Below are 17,549 nucleotides of genomic sequence, written 5' to 3'. Positions count from 1 at the left end.
TGACTGCATACCATCCGTAACCTGAGAGAGCTGAGGAGCTGTGCAGCTCAGAGAGGGAGGGGAGGTCGACGAGTAAGAAATGGAGGAGTGCATGAGAAGATTTTGCAAGGCAAAAGGGAGGGAAGGGGAGTGAGTGTGAAAGAGAACTGAGTAAATGTTATCAGCGTTCAAGGTGCTGGTGAGCAAAAGAACACGCAAAGAATGTTTTTTTGATCATGTGCTTTCATATTTGAACTGTAGCCTAAATATGGAGTTAGAGCCAAGTAGCAGTTTAGTAGTAACGCTGGTGAAGAAAGTTGAATATAAGTACCAGAAACTTTTAAAAACAACCAGTTTGGCACAGAAAATGTTTTACACACTTTCTAATTCTAACTTCAAAATTACAACATGCACAAGCTAAGAAGTTCAGCACTAAAGCCAAATGAGTCTTGTTATTCTCACACGTTTAAGCCCCTTCTTCTCTCCTGGGAGAAGACTGTAATCAGATTAGTGCTAAACTAAAGAGGGCTACATGAATGAGCAGACTTCATAAGCATCAGGCTGGCCTAACTTAAAGGGAGAAAACCAGTTTGAGTAACTAACAGATCACACCATCAGTTATTTTTTTAAGTGTTTTAGTCATATTTATTTCATATCACAAGCAAAACAAACAACCAAGTAGACTTTTTGATCCTGGAAGTGCAGCGCAACAGCAACATCAAAGCACCATGCTGTGTTCCTGTATAAGTCAGAAGTTGGAATTCCAAAGTTACCAGTCGGAATTTGAATCTGGAACACCTCCTCACCTCAGAAAGTCAGAGCAGTCCCATCAACGCTGAGCTAACAATCCTGTTTTCCCTGGCTTTTTCTGGAACTTGCTAACTCAGGAGTGACATCACTCCCGACTTCCTGTATTCCAGTTCCGAGGTATCTGGAATGTTGCTTCAGATATATTCATTCACACAGTCAGGGTTCATAGGCAACAGACCAAAGAAACCAATCCTATCAACCAGGAAGAGTTGGCTAATCTCTCTGATGTCGCAGTTGGGAAGTTTATCCAACAAAAGAAGGATGCTATTATTAGTTGTTCGATAATATCCTCATATCTACATGTGCACGACTTCTACTGCCATCCTCTGCTCTATGTTTCACTCTGTGTGTTTGTCTTTTAGCTCCTTGTGTGTGATGGTGAAACAGACACATGCAGAGCGAAGGAGCGGAGAGACAGGACGAGTGAAGTTAACATTACTGTTACTATAAGCAGTAAAAGTGAGCACTAATTCATCTGAATGATTTGTGTTGGCAGTTAGCACTTAGCTGTTGTCCCATGAGCACAAGCTACTGTGGATTTTTTAAAGTGCTTTGAACGCTCCACCAAAACAGCAGCCTCCAGATATTTTGGCATTGTGTGTGAGAACTACCAAGTAAAGCTTGAAAAAGTAAAGGGATAGGAAGGGGAGGGACAGCAGGAAAGGGGAGGAATTAATTTGCATATCCCACACTGTAAATGCTAATTGAGGCAAAAGGCTCAGCTTTTGCTGATATGAAGGGAATATTTTCATCTAACTGTATTGAATACATCAATGCTTGGAGGGGGACCTTTAACAAGTTCTTGTTTGGTCTAAAAATACATATTACCAAGTTCAACATCTTATAGTCTGGGTTAAACAAAAAACAATCTTACTTAGTGAAAATGCTACTTCAAGATTTACAGTAAGTCATGACTCTCTGATCTTAGAGCTGAAGTGTTGGCAGTTTAGTGAAGATTTGGGAGGTGTGTATAATGATTAACCAGTGATACTCCCCAATGAGCAAACGCCACACAGACAAACACGCTCGCTGTTGTTCAGCTGAAGCTCCCCTGCAGTCTTTGAGCCTCCTGACATACTGTGTAACTGACCTGAGATGTAACGGCTCCACACCGGCTCTCTAAAGCGTGCGACCGGCTAAAGAATAGAGTCCGTTACGGAGGATCGAGGGCATGTAAAGAGGGAAACACCATTTAGCTGTCTCCATGGAAACCGTAGTAAGGGCACTCAGGAATGCAGCACAATTGAGAGACCACTTCTAAAACCCTTACCAACAACGCGCAGGAAAAAACTCCCAAACAAACAAACAAACAGAAAAATATAGGTCAACTTTCTCGCATGCTTACCGAGCACCAGTAATTCCACCTGATCCTCGTTCTTCCCCTCCAGATCATCAGCAATCACAACTTTGCAGAAATACACCCCGCTGTCGCCCCACTGCAGCTCCCCAATACGCAGGTCTGCTCCTGCACAGATTGCAAAACAAGGACAAAGATTATATTTCTACATATTTACAAATATTAATATGTCAAATGGCACAACGTGTTCACAAAGCAAACTTTTTAATGCTGCATTTTTAAAATTCAACACTGACGCCACCCAATAAGACTGTGGCCCAAAATTTGAGGACTATGAACTGGAACTCTTTTAAGATCGATGACATGCTATTGATTGTTCAGTGGGAAGTGAGAGTATTTTCCCGGTTATGCTTGTCTCTTTGTTAGAATTATAAATCAAAAAGTCTGAATTCATCTAAAGATCCAAAAGTTGTAATTCACGTTTGGACTCAATCCTGAAAAAAGGGAGGGAGAATGTCATGTCTTGACAAAAACATGTTCAGTTGAAATGCGAGGAAGTGTAAGTCATGTTCTTAACAAAACACCACAAACTATCTGGATGTGAAGAAAATTTGTTAAGGGTCCTGAAGTCAGTTGTTTGTTTTTAATGTCAGTAATGAAAAAAATACTGCCAAACATAAAGAAAGTCATTATCGGTCTACATGTATTTCCTTTGGCCTTTATTGTTATTGGATTTTGTGACAACAGGAGGGCGTTGTTGACACATTTAAATGGCAGACGTGTTTTGTCCTGATAAGAAGCCCACATATGAATGGGCGCGAGGGCGGGGGCCTCTGTGTGGTACCGCCATTCTTGTAGGACTGAAGCAGAAGAGATTTATTTATAAAAAACCCCGTCAGCTCTGACTCATGTGTGACGATCAAACAGCTGCAGAGTCTTTCACCTTATTTCACTGAGGATAAAAGCGGCGACATTACTGTTTATGATGCTGATGTCTCTGCCTTTGTAGTGCTCAGCCAGCGTCATGGAGGCTCCCTGGGACGATGCCACTACCCGAACTGTGCGGGTGTTGTCTGAGCACTCCAGGTGGGACTTGGGTCCCAGCGCTGAGGTCTTGATGCCCAGGGTCTCCGAAAGGGAGAAGGACTCCTGCATGTGGTCTCGACAGTAGGACTTGTACCACCACTGCACCACCGGGAGCTGGACGGAGGACGTCTGGTACTGACACGAGAGGACCACGGACTGGAAGAGGATTGCATACTGCTTTTCCTTCTGCACTGAGACATGCACACTGTCACACACGCACACTGATGGACACATACAAGCAAAAAGAATAAAGCACAGGTGCTTTTGTTAATCTACTAAAAATGGACATATCAGTTCAGTTTGACTATTAAGTCATGCAAATGGTAAATATGCACGATGCTAACTTAAGCAAGTCAGTTCCACCTATTCTGCAGAATGAAATACAGAGTTTACAGACTCATTTTTTAGTCCAACCAATATAAGCGCCAGATCTGAAAACACACTACAAGCATTAAAATCCGGCCCATTTAAACAAAATTAAACCTTTAACATATTTGTTAATCAATAAATTATGTAACAACAATGAGAGGAGCCAATATGTTTAATGTCGGAACTGATTTGCATCAATTTTACTTGGTTAGTAAGTCAAAGATCTGATTAGGCTTTACACCACTACTTAGTTGCGATTTTATTATTAACTTTTTAACTACAGCTAAACTACAGTCTTAAACAAAACTTACCTTTAAATCTTAATGAGCTATATTAGACAGCTTTACTGTCCACTACTTGGACATTTTGAAGGCTGCAGCTTTGTTGGTGTTAAATGATAATGTGACCTTTGTGTTATTGGGGGTGGGGTCACTCTGCCCCCCTCAACTGACTTCTTTCTAGTCAGTTATTGCAGCTCAAGCTCAAGTTAATTATTCTCTGAACAGTCCCTGCTTTGGCAGCAATCTCAGTAAGTAGTACAGCTAAGGGTGCTGATTTTGGAGTGCATGTGTCTATGCAAGTGAAACTTTGGGAAGTGTCTTTGGAACGATCAGCACGTGAAGCTAGTTTGCTTGTAATCATGGATACTAGATCATGAAGAAGATGTGTGTTAGAAAGCCCACTGTTTACACGTTATTTGCTTGGTTGAAGTGTTGTGGTTTGTTTATATAGTGTTTGCACTGTGGAAATTGATATGTCCTACGTCATTGAACTCACCATATCTATGCTGATGCTCCTTGAATGCACCACTCTGTGCCATGTGCTGCTAGTCTGTCTTTGTAGCTGCTGATAGCCAGCATTGCTCCTTGTGTCCTCGCATCAGCATTTCGTGGGTTTTGGTTTATTGCTGTGTGTGAATGCCAGAAGGTGGGTTCTGCTTACATGATGTTGTGTATGTCAGATGCTATTGTATGTATTTGTTCCCTCGTGACTATGCTAATACGCTAATATGCTATGTAAGCTACTAAGCTAGTTAATGCTAATTATAAATCTGGTGTAATTATTGAAGTTGTTATAGATGTGAGTGTTGAATACAGTTCCTTGTGCTACCTCTGTGCTAGAATAATGTCTGGGCATGTTGAATGTTTTATGTGTGCTGTACTGATAGTTGCTTTATGTATCGTTACTACAGACCACAGCTGAATAAATCTCCCAAACCTGGAAGCTGCCTCCGTGTTCTTTAACTGGAACACACCCACCATACCCTGCCGCTCTAAATCAAATCAGCTAAACTCCCGGAGACAACAATCTCTCCATTTTATGGTCCTTCGAGCCGGATTAGAGTACTGATTAAGGTATGGAACAGACAGATGTCCAGGCTGACTCAGCACCCCCACGTGTTTCGCAGAGAGAGAGACGGCCACCTGCTTACCTAACCGATTATGAGGTTTCAACACTCCCTCTTGAGGGACAAACTCAAACCAAGCAACCGGCTACTGCTTCCCAGTGTTCACATAGTGGTAAAACACGCTCATCCCAGAGGAGCTCCAGCTCCAGGTCCACAAGGGCATCACGCTCGTCGATAGGCAGATTCCCTTCCCACGCATTATCCGACCTGGAAACAGCCCAGCTCGAAGAGCGAGTAAAGCAGATGGAACTTGAGGAATTCCAACAGCACCTAGAAGAGGATCAACAAGTCGAATATGAATGTCAACGACTTCAAGCTCAAGCCAGAGAGGCCCAGCAGCTACAGGAAGAAGCCATTAGAACCCAAGAGTCGTTGAACAGACAGCTGGAGAGGCGACGACAGCTAAAGAAGAGGGTAAACGAGTTGGAGATAGCCAAGATGGTTACTTCTCTCCTTAAAGAGAAAGCGCAAGAACCCAGTGGTTCCAGAGTCTCACCATGCCCATTGGAGAATAGTAATTCGAGCACCCATGCAGCTCTACCGTCAGTCGGTCCCGTGGGTCAGCCTCCTGTACCGCTAGTCGCTCCACCCTCAGCACTTACCGTGATCCAGCCTCCAGCGCCCGTGGTAGCTCCACCGCCAGTAACCATGGCCTCGCATCGATTGCATTCTCAATGCATGCCCCAAGTGCTGCACCCAACTGTTCCAGCTGGACCTCGGTCTACTACCTTTGCACCTGATATCTCTTACCAGGCATCTACTCCATTCTCAGTTCAGCCATCGCAGTACGCTCGTGCAGCCTGCACCAACCCGGCCGAAGCAGAGTTAACTTGCACTCCCACCCGGACTAAGTCCGAGCTACATCAACTACCGACAGCTAATGCGTACCCTTTCCTCGCCACAGGTTATGGCATTCCCAAACCTATGATTCCCTCCTTTGAGAGTGGCCGTGAAAGTGACTTTGCCTTATTAAAAATGGCTCTTGACAACCTTTTGAACAGTCATCCACACCTGAATGAGCAGTATAAATATCAAGTGCTGCTTGGGCACCTACGGCTACCTAGTGCAATCCAGCTAGCTAAGGCATACATGCACGACCCAACGCCGTACACCATGGCCATGCACGCCCTGCAGGACAAGTATGGGCAACCCCGTCAGCTCGTCCAAAGTGAATTGAGCACAATTCTGAATGCTCCAGCTATCAAATTCGGCGATGCAGAAGCCTTTGACGCATTTGCCTTGTCTATCCAATCCCTAGTAGGGATGCTTAGGACACTGGAGGGCCAGAACGGCTTTGAGCTAAGATGTGGGTCTCATGTCGACCGGCTACTGAGTAAGATGCCACCCAGTTATCGCGATGGGTTTGTAGAGCATTGCTTGAACCAAGGCATTCTTCAGACAGGTACTGACCAAACCTATACCCTGCCTGATCTGAGTTCCTGGCTGCAGATGAAATCCCAAGCGAAGCGCATCGCAGGTAGAGCTGCTTCACTCTATAGTCCTGAAGCTTATAAGCCAACAAAGAAAGACCAGCGTCTTCCCAATAAACCAAAGGAGAAATCTACAGCCTTCTTCCTGACTTCCCGGGAAAACCCCGGCGCAGAAGGGAGTTCTTTCCGACCAAAGTCCTCATCCAGACCAAAACCATACTGTCCCCGCTGCGAGAATAAGGAGTATTTCCTGAACGCTTGTGTAGAGTTTAAGAAACTGACCACCGATCAGATGGTGAGGTGGTTAACTGATGAACAGCGGTGCTGGAAATGTGGAAGAACTCACCAGCCGGAGGTTTGCACCCTCAAACGACCTTGTAATACCTGCAGAGAGCAACACCTGACTGTACTGCATGATGCGGCCCAGCAGATCCAGAAGAGTGTGCTCATGATGACTGCTCCGACTACAACAGTGTACTTGGATAGGCCAAACCGTTCCCCCAAGGTGATGCTGAAGGTTGTAAAGGTCTTGCTGTGCAACAGGGACCAAACATTGGAGACTCATGCAATACTTGATGATGGCTCAGAACGAAGCATCATTTTACCACAAGCTGTTCGACGCTTAAACCTCACCCCAGAGCCTGAGACACTCACCCTGCGCACTGTCCACCAAGAGGTAGTGCAGCTTCGTGGCGCCTCAGTCTCCTTCCAAGTGTCTTCCCCCTACAAACCTGGGGAGAAGTATCATATACTAAAGGCATTCACCGCCGATGCTCTTGGTCTCTCAGAACATTCCTATCCGGTGAGGATTCTCCAACGCCGCTATAAACACCTGCGTGACTTACCTCTACCTTTGGTAGACCATGTTCAACCTCTGCTGCTTATCGGCTCTGACATGCCTCATCTCCTGGCACCTACAGAACCAGTTCATCTGGGCCCGACAGGGGGACCCATCGCTGTCCACACCAAGCTTGGTTGGTCGCTCCAAGGTCCCATCAGTATCGACCAAACTCCTGCAACTGAGCAGAAGTGCCTGTTCACAACAACCGTTGTGCCAACCAGTGAGCTTTTCAGGAATGTTGAGCGTCTCTGGCAGATTGATACGCTGCCTTATGTGAGCGAGAAGCAGGTAACCCGATCGAAGCAAGATCAGCAAGCTCTGAACCCACTCCAGACATCCACCACCAGGGTCACGGTCGATGGGACACAGAGGTATGCCACACCACTGCTTCGTCGCGCCAACTCCGCCACGCTTCAAGCTCCTATGGAAGCAGTTTTGCCAAGTCTGCGCAGTACAGAGAGGAGACTTGTCAAAGACCCACAACGCGCTGAAGTATATTGTCAGGAGATTCAGAAGCTAGAGAAGTTGGGCTATGTAGCTGTGGTGCCACATGAGATAGCTAGAACCACTGCAGAATCCTGGTTTATACCTCACCACATGGTGCGACACAATGACAAGGACAGGATCGTCTTTAACTGCTCTTTCCAGTACGAAGGGAAGTCCCTCAACTCTATTCTCCTCCCTGGACCTGCCCTAGGTCCATCTTTGCTAGGAGTTCTTCTTCGGTTTCGACAGTATCCAGTTGCTGTGAGTGGCGACATCAAAGGTATGTTCCACCAGATACGCCTTTTGCCAGCAGACAAACCAGTGCTGCGCTTCCTCTGGCGGGACATGAAGAGGAATGAAGAGCCGAAGATCTATGAATGGCAAGTGCTACCATTTGGCACTACATGCAGTCCATGCTGTGCCATCTATGCACTGCAGCAGCACGTCCGGGACACTTGTAGGTCCAATCATGACCTCGTCGATTGTGTAGAGCAGTCGTTCTACGTGGATAACTGCCTCCGCAGCACTCACTCCCAAGAGGAAGCTAAGGCCCTAGTCGACAGTCTGCGCCAGCTGCTCCAGACCGGGGGGTTTGAGATACGTCAATGGGCCAGCAACATCCCTGCTGTCATTGAACATCTTCCATCCAATGTCAGATCTGAGAGTAGTGACCTATGGCTCTCTCAGTCTAGCACGGACCTTTGGGAGCCAACTCTGGGATTGACATGGGATTGCCTTCGTGACTCCTTCAAATACAGACATCGACTGGGGGAGAGAACCGAACCCACACTGAGGAACGTCTACAAAACACTTGCGTGTCAGTATGATCCGCTAGGTTATATAGTACCGTTCACCACACGGGCCAAGATTCTGGTACAGGATCTTTGGAAGGAGCAGCTCGGCTGGGACGACCCGATCCAGCCACCTAGCCTTCGTGACAGATGGCTTGCCTGGGAAAGGGAGATTCCTGATCTTATCCAAATGGAAATCCCCAGATGTTATGCACCAGCATCTGCTGATTTGTCTGCTTCGAACAGAGATCTTCACATCTTTTGCGACGCTTCCGAGAGAGCATATGGGTCTGTCGCTTACCTGCGGACAGAAACTGCTCAGAAGGAAGTCTATGTTGCCTTTGTAATGGCTAGATCCCGAGTGGCTCCAAAGAAACAGTTGTCCATGCCACGATTGGAGCTAAGTGCCGCTCTCACTGGTGCACAACTAGCTGGTCTCCTTCAAGCTGAGCTCACGCTGCTCATTCGAAGGGTTATTCTCTGGTCGGACTCTACTACCGTTCTCCACTGGATCAAGTCAGAATCTTGCAGCTATAAAGTTTTTGTGGGCACACGGGTGGCAGAGATCCAGAGTCTTACAGATGGGAGTACCTGGAGATATGTGGATAGCGCGAATAACCCTGCTGATGACATTACCCGGGGCAAGACCTTGAAGGAGCTGTCACGACCACACCCGTGGCACCAAGGCCCTGAGTTTTTACGTCGATCCGAGGAGCATTGGCCGACCAGCCCACCAGCATATCCAGAGCCAGAGGATGGTGAGCTGAAGAAATCATATTTCTGTGGACAGGTTAGGGTTAACTCCTGCCCTCAACTTCCTGAAATCAGCATGTTCTCTACCTGGAAGGATCTCATGAAGACAACAGCGCGGTCCCTACATGGGGCGGCTGACCCAAACTCAAGCTCGCACAGTGAAGCAGATGATTACATCAAAGCCGAGAAACTCCTCCTGATGAAGGCCCAGTCAGAGTCATTCCCAGATGAGGCTAAGGCACTCAGGTCTGGCAGACCATTGCCAACCAACAGCCGTTTGAACTCCTTATCACCCGAATATGATAAGGATGCGGAACTCATCAGAGTTGGAGGAAGGTTACGAAGAGTTGAGCAGCTGGAGCTAGACACCATCCACCCGATCATACTAGACCCAAAACATCCTCTGACTAAGCTCATCATCCAGGATTTTGATGAGACCCTCCTCCATCCTGGACCAGAAAGAGTGTTGGCTGAACTACGTCGCCGGTTCTGGATCCTCCGGGGGAGGGAAGCAGTCAGACGGTATCAGAGAGACTGCAGGCAGTGTCAGGCTTGGCGTGCCAATCCTTCCATCCCAAAGATGGCAGATCTGCCACCAGCTCGTCTGCGTCTGTATAAACCACCCTTTTACTCGACTGGAGTTGATTGTTTTGGACCCTTTACTGTGAAAATTGGACGTCGAACAGAGAAGCGTTGGGGCATAGTCTTCAAGTGCATGACGACCCGTTGTGTGCATCTAGACCTTCTCGAGAGTCTTGACACTGACTCCTTTCTGATGTCGTTAAGGCGCTTTATTGCCAGAAGAGGCAAACCTTTTGAGCTCCTGTGTGACAACGGGACAAATTTTGTCGGTGGAGCTCGAGAGCTCCATGAGGCCTTTGAGACCATGGCGCCTCAGTTGAAGGAGCGTTTGGCAGAGCAGCAGATTGCTTTCCGTTTCAACCCCCCCAGTGCTCCTCACTTCGGTGGCGCCTGGGAGAGAGAGGTCAGGTCCGTGAAAACTGCTCTTAAGGTCGTACTCAAGGAGCAGACAGTCCCTGAAACTGTCCTTCGTACGGTCCTTGTGGAAGTGGAAGGCATCGTAAATGCTAAACCTCTCGGCTACGTCTCATCAGACATAGCAGATCCAGACCCCATCACACCTAACATCCTGCTGATGGGACGCTATGATGCATCACTCCCTCAAGTGGTTTACGATCCCAGTAACCTTATCGGGAGTCGCAGATGGAGACATAGTCAAGTTCTTGTCGACCATTTCTGGTCCCGATTCATCCGTCATTACCTGCCTAACCTGCAAGAGAGACAGAAGTGGCAGAAGGAGGCGGAGTGCCTCAAACCGGACCGAGTGGTGCTCATAGTTGATCCTCAGCTCCCAAGAGCTTTATGGCCTGTTGGTAAGGTAACGACTACTTACCCTGGAGCTGATGGACGCATCCGGACTGCTGCCGTTAAGGTCAAAGATCGAACGTATATTCGACCAGTAGCCCGTTTGGTCTCACTCCCTATGCTTGAAGATGATAAGGATCCACGTACCTGAGTGGCCTTTCTACCTTGGATTCGACTGTCTGTGCAGACAGTCGGGGGCGGCTGTGTTAGAAAGCCCACTGTTTACACGTTATTTGCTTGGTTGAAGTGTTGTGGTTTGTTAATATAGTGTTTGCACTGTGGAAATTGATATGTCCTACGTCATTGAACTCACCATATCTATGCTGATGCTCCTTGAATGCACCACTCTGTGCCGTGTGCTGCTAGTCTGTCTTTGTAGCTGCTGATAGCCAGCATTGCTCCTTGTGTCCTCGCATCAGCATTTCGTGGGTTTTGGTTTATTGCTGTGTGTGAATGCCAGAAGGTGGGTTCTGCTTACATGATGTTGTGTATGTCAGATGCTATTGTATGTATTTGTTCCCTCGTGACTATGCTAATACGCTAATATGCTATGTAAGCTACTAAGCTAGTTAATGCTAATTATAAATCTGGTGTAATTATTGAAGTTGTTATAGATGTGAGTGTTGAATACAGTTCCTTGTGCTACCTCTGTGCTAGAATAATGTCTGGGCATGTTGAATGTTTTATGTGTGCTGTACTGATAGTTGCTTTATGTATCGTTACTACAGACCACAGCTGAATAAATCTCCCAAACCTGGAAGCTGCCTCCGTGTTCTTTAACTGGAACACACCCACCATACCCTGCCGCTCTAAATCAAATCAGCTAAACTCCCGGAGACAACAATCTCTCCATTTTAATGTGAGTGGGAGTGCAAATGGTCTGTCTCTGCGCTAGTCCTGTGATAAACTGGCAATCGCACCCCTCGCCCCATTGGAGCTGGGATAGGGTCCCACCTTCTTGTAAGCCTTAATTGGCTGAAAAAGATGGATGGATGGATGAATCATGATGAATAATGAATTAGCTTGTCTATCCTTAAACTGTGTAGCCTGTCTAGGTTTTCAGAGGATGAGTTTATTGCCTCCTGTAGCACTCTTTTAAATACACATATAATGCATCTTACTGCGAATTTCAGTTTATAACCTGTGTTTTGTGGACACTGCACGTCAGCTGCCTGTCCATTTCACATGCTCTGAAGCCGACCCTGTAATAATTTGCTCTCTGTCATCAAACTTCAGGTGAAGGAAAAGATTGCACAACTAGCGGAAGGTGATAAACTGGCAGGTGAGTCTAGACAAGAAAAGTTTGAAAACAGTAAAATGATGCAAGTGGCAACTTTATGAGCAGAGCAGCAGCTGCATCTCATCTTTATCTGTACAGATGACTGATGATGACTCTGTATTTCGGAGAAACTGTCATTATCATCATATCAAAAACAAAAGAAAGAAAGGAACAGAGATTAAGTGCGTGGGGGTCCGCTATTGCTCGGTGCTGGGGTCAGGAAGGTTAAATTCCAGTGTGCGTGGGGGGCTGGGGAGATCTAGGGAGAGGCAGGGGGTTGTCATCATAGGAGGGGGGTGGAGCAGTCTGATGGGGATTTTCTGGTAGTCATATTAGCTCTAGGTGGGGCAGGAACTCAACTCTAAACATGTCCCAGAAGACAGGAAATCAAAACAAAACCAAGTCCACCAGCCTGCATCTCCCCAGGGCCAGTAAGAGGAGAATACACACTGTGTTTAGACATTTATCTCAAATGAGCACCTCTACAGCATTCTTCTGAAAAGACATCAAGTTTCCCTATTTCCAGGCAACAGTTAGGACTGCGAATAACTATTCTTCCCCCAGAAGGGAGACCCAAGGTAGAGGAATGTCATCACTGCTGGGCTTTTATTTGTCTGTCTGTATGTCAGCGGGATTACGCAAAAACTACCGGGCTTAATTCCAGAAAAATTGGTGAGGTGGAGGAAAGAAAGAGCTCGTTGCATTCGGGTGTGGATCTACACCACATTCTTTGAAAAGGATGTGTTATCCGAGTAATTGATTTTGTCTGTGAATCCCAGAAAAAGGGTTATAAAGTCAAGCTGCTGTGTTTTCTCTTTTTCTGACATGTCCAACAATCCAAAACTCAAAGAAATTCAACTAAGAATAAGAAGAAGTTACTTTCAGTTGCTGCCTTGTTAATAAGGAGTTGCCACATATTTGATCTGGCACATTTCTTTTACACCAGATGCCTTTCCTTACACAATCCCAGAGGGATTTGGGTCTCGGGATCTTTCAATTGTTGAGTAAATGTGTAAACGACTACACCATGAAGCCACAAAAATATTGGTATATAAGCAGCAAATCTTTCCATTTAGAAGCTTAAACCAGAATGAATAAATCAACAGAAAAAAAAATCAACAATTTTAATAACTAATTTATTAGGTAGTCATAAATTTTCCTGGTTTTCTCCATGTGGGCTAACATGGAGCTAAAAATAAACTGAAACAAAGAGTTACGGATATGACGCTGATTACATCTTAGTCAACTTCTCCATTAAATGACTAATCAGCATGCTAAAGCTTTGTCAGCTTTGTGTTTTTAACATTAAGTTGAGGCCAGCTGGTCGACGTCATCAGCTTACTTCTTCCTCTGATACACTTTAACTGCACAAACAGGAGGAAGGGTCACCAAGCTCCTAAATTCCTGCCACAGAAAGCTGTGGTCTTCCCTTTATTTCTTTTTTTCATGGACCAGTCCATTGTTAGGGCTTCCCCTCTCCTGTCCCACTTGAGCAACTGAGAGGGGGGAGGAGGTCGCAGACTCCCAGCCAATGGGAGTGTCAGGCCTTCCTCCAGCTGGATGTGAACAGACCAATTAAGCACAAGGGATTTAAATCAAACCGTTAGCCGATGAACTGGAATTCATGAATATCATGAGTTTGAGGTGAGAGGAGTGAGGACTGCTGTAACTGCTGACATGCATCATGATTACACCTGTTAACCAATGTTTACTGTCTGCCGTGACTCACTGTAGGTTAATGACTGGGTTTCAGAGGCAGCAGACAGTCACACCCTCACCACCTGCATACAGTGGAAAGGCCTCAACACATAAAGGAACATAAAGGCCTCAATTAAAGATTAGATGCCAGTTTAAACCGGGGTGAGCACAGTATGTGGTCGCAAATGTTTCCCAGGTCAAAGCCCTGCTCTTGGAAGCAGCACGTTTCCTGAGCAGTCAGACTTTTCCTCTCCAAAGCTGTCACATTTCCTGCCTTTACTTTGCAATACATTCCTTCACATTGACTCATTAGCCCAACAAAAAGTGATAAGGATGAATATAGCCACTGCAGTTTCACAAAACACTCACAAAGTTCACAACAAGTGACGTGAAGAGCGCATTCTTCACAGATGCACCATCATCAGTACATTTCTAGCCTTCCTGGGTTTTAAATATAAATATACACACTTATATATATAAATTATATAGTGGCCTTATATTTACATTTTGTATAACTAATCGGTCTGACTAATAAAGTGATAGTGAAACAGATCACTTGTGTTATTCTATAACTCAGATGAGTTTCTTAATATAAATAACAAAGACATGCATCATTTTCTTGTATTTTAGATTCCGAAAACAAACAGAAGTGCCTTTTTTCAAGCACATCTACCTGAAAACAGCTAAAATACATGTAGTATTTATTATTGTACTCCAAAAAAGTACTTTTATAGAAAACACCACAGCACAAAGAAGTGCCTGTAATAGCAAAGCTATAACCCACAAATCAGTAAAACATCTTAGGACCACAACATACGATCGAAACAGCATTAAATACCAGAAAATAATTACTTGGGTTGCTCTATAAATGTTAATGGAGCAAACCATCGCTGTAACTGAGAATCTATTTCTCTTTATTCACTCAAATAAAACAAAAAGAAGCCTTTACTGAGTCCCGTGTAGCCCCTGGGTCTGGGATAAGCACCGAGTTTACATGGGATCAACCTGTTGCGCTTTAGCCGAAAAGAAAACACATTTTAACGTTTTACTTTAGAAGGTAAGACCTACCTGAGGCTCCCAAAAAAATAGCCAGCCGGTAAACGTTCATTATATTGTCCGTTTTTACAGTAACGAGTAGTTTAACCGTTTGTTGGTCATGTCGTTTTCCGCTAACTGCGTCTGCTGCAGACCGGACTCTGACTGCGTCTAACGGGACTGTACCACTTCTCAGGGAGGTGAGGCTCAGCACAAACACTGCACCGCTCTAAGACAACTTCAGCCTAAAATTTCGGCACAAAAACAGCCTATGTCATAAGTGTCTGGGTTGCAAGATAATTTTGGCTCCTGCATTAGGTTGATTAGAAGGGTCTGCAGGGGCGATTCTAGGCTCAAACTTTTAGGGTGGCTCAGCCCCAATCATAATACATACAGTTCCCTACAATTAAGATTAATGGAATATGCTGCTTGCAAACATATTCAACCCTTTTCACCTTAGTGAATCTCAGTTCGATTATATACACATTACAATCGTAAAAGCAACCTACTCATTTGTATCACCTATTTAACATCAGATTTAACATCAGATTGACAGTTTTTCAATGCTTAAGTTATCAAACCTAAAGCAAAGGCTTAATCATGTTGATCAGAATTTACCAAAGAAGTTGAAGAACTAATTTTAGTGCACAGTATTAGATGTTAATCACATTACTGTAATCGCGTTACATTTTTCAGCAATCCAATAATGTAACTGTTATTGTACTAAATTAAGTAATTGCATTACAGTTACCATTATGTCTTTTTTCCATTTCAAAAGTTCTTTAGTTATCTGAACACTATGTGGATAGAAAGAAAAAAAACATCAAACCTATATGTTTCTTCTTCTTCCTGCAAACTTCCACAACAGTCATCTGATTTCAGTTTGTGTGCCGCTGAAGGAAAACGGTGTGGTCTGGTGTGATCTGCAACATTTCTGGAGGGGAGATATGGATATTGTTTATTAATTTATTTGTTTATTTATTGATCAGTATTTTGATCACGGCAGATGACGGCAAAATGCAAATGCATCCAGGACAGAAATAATCACAAAAAGTCCAAAGAATGAGAATTATGTCGCTGGCAACACCGTTAGACCCACCATACAAATCACTTGGTTTCTTTAGCCCAACAAAGGCAGATGAAGCAATAAAATGACTCAACTTTGAATGTGTGACTACAATAGGGTCTAGAGAGTCACATTCATCTCCAGCATCACAGGATGCTGTAGCTGAAAGACCTGGTCAGTATTTTTGCTTTGGTTTAAAATAGCTTTTATAGCTATGAGCTATTATGTGTACACACAAAGCCTTGAGAAATAAACCTTTTTTTAACCAACTACTCGGCAGGGCCGAACATATGCAATAAGGAAGTACACAATATCAATTTTTTCTGTGTATACTTGATTTTATTTAGTGTTGCATAAACACATGTAATATTAAGATGCACAAGCTCAATTTGTGAACAAAAAAAGCCATCCCACAGTATATAGTTTGCTAATGATTTTATTTTCTGACACAATACAAGAGTTGAGCAAAACAGTCGAATCACAATTTTTGGTTTTATATAACACCATAAAACAGCCTTTTTAGTTTAAAATAATGAACAAGAAGAAACAACAAATTAGTAATTTTTGTTAGAAAAATAGCTAACAGCATACACTTTCATCTCAAGCATAAAAAGGAGCTGAACTGAAAAATACAAAAAGAACACATTTTGCAAGTAAAAAATGCACGAACTGACCAATAATGGCAGTAAATGTATCAATAACAACAAACTAACATTTATGATAAATTTGAACATGGGATTCAAGGATTAATCAAACCTTTTGTGAAAATTAACACTAATACATTTGTTATATATGCCATGTTCACAGCAAATCAATGTCCTTCGAGAAAATCTGATCATGTGATGGTGTATTACAGCAAAGTTGTGTAAAACAAACTTACTGAAATTTGTTTGGTCACGGAGTTAGCAATAAGGTCTAAAGTTCCAGTTAATACAGAAAACTAATGAAATCAAATTATGTTTTCTTTTTCTTTTGTTTTTGTTTTTTTACAGCCTGCTAGTAACAAAGTGCCCAATGATGCAATTTCAAATTGGCTCTTTGCTAAGTTGCCTGCAGCCAACACACTGGGGCGGCTGTGGCTCAGATGATGGAATTAGTCATCTACTGATTAGAAGGACAATGGATCAATACCTGACTCTTCCCGACTCTTTCAGTTGCCTCTGATGTATCCATTGGAATTTGATTAAATATGGGTGAATGTTAGAAATCGCTGTTTCTAACATTCATGAATGTGTGTTAATGAAACTTGTAGTAAAAAAGCACTTGCTCCGATGAGTAGAAAGGCGTTAAACAATGCATTTATAATTTTCCCTTTGGATTAATCTGTGAGTTAGGTGCTTTTTGTTGGCCTAGTATATTGTTGTGAAGTTTGAAGATGATCCATAAAAAAAGATTATATCTTGACAACTTTGGCAATAGACTGCTAACAAGGAGACAAACAGACAAGTGAACTCGATTGCATACTCTCTCCCTTCAGGGGGAGAACAAGGGGTGACTCAAGACTTTTGCGCAGTTTTGTAGTAATCAAAATTCAATTTAATGACTTCAGTTAGCTCAGCTATCTACGGTGGCCCCTAGAGACAAAGCACGTACAAACTCCGAAGCACGTAAAAACTCCCAAACAAATGCAACGCAACACAACGAAAGTGCTCCAGGACGCTAGGGGCAGTGTTGAGCTCGATTTGCAAAACGGCAAGTTTGTTGCAAACACATGGAGTTGGATACCGGCGGAAAACACCTGCAAGGATAGAACAACCACGCTTTATAAGAAAGGTAGTGTGCAAACTGTTGTTTGTTTGATTTGTTTTTAATTACTATGAACGCTTGGTTTATGT

General features: G+C 44.1%; 1 protein-coding gene and 1 long non-coding RNA gene across 5 annotated transcripts in view; one reads left to right on the top strand and one right to left on the bottom strand.

Annotated features, from left to right (window-relative positions):
• ildr2b (immunoglobulin like domain containing receptor 2b) overlaps window positions 1-14,844 on the bottom strand; it is a 28,558-nt gene extending 13,714 nt beyond the window's left edge. For 2 of the 4 annotated variants that reach the window (XM_084907914.1, XM_084907913.1), the window contains exons 1-3: window positions 14,682-14,844; window positions 3,064-3,393; window positions 2,135-2,254 (exon numbers count right to left, since the gene is read on the bottom strand). In XM_084907914.1, the coding sequence (XP_084764040.1) occupies window positions 2,135-2,254; window positions 3,064-3,393; window positions 14,682-14,721 (490 nt within the window). In that variant the 5' untranslated portion in view covers window positions 14,722-14,844. The remainder of the gene's footprint in view (window positions 1-2,134; window positions 2,255-3,063; window positions 3,394-14,681) is intronic. The other 2 variants (XM_084907917.1, XM_084907918.1) reach the window with 1 other exon arrangement.
• LOC146370851 (uncharacterized) lies at window positions 10,905-11,396 on the top strand. Its single transcript, XR_014797134.1, has 2 exons — window positions 10,905-11,099; window positions 11,365-11,396. It is a non-coding gene; the product is annotated as an uncharacterized LOC146370851 (long non-coding RNA).
• Window positions 14,845-17,549: the final 2,705 nt, after the last annotated feature.

This window comes from Perissodus microlepis, chromosome 16 (assembly GCF_051167445.1).
Source record: "Perissodus microlepis isolate ML-2025 ecotype Zambia chromosome 16, ASM5116744v1, whole genome shotgun sequence".
Lineage (NCBI taxonomy): Eukaryota > Metazoa > Chordata > Actinopteri > Cichliformes > Cichlidae > Perissodus > Perissodus microlepis.
The sequence above is the reverse complement of the archived record's forward strand: the minus strand, read 5'-3'. Positions and strand labels throughout refer to the sequence as shown.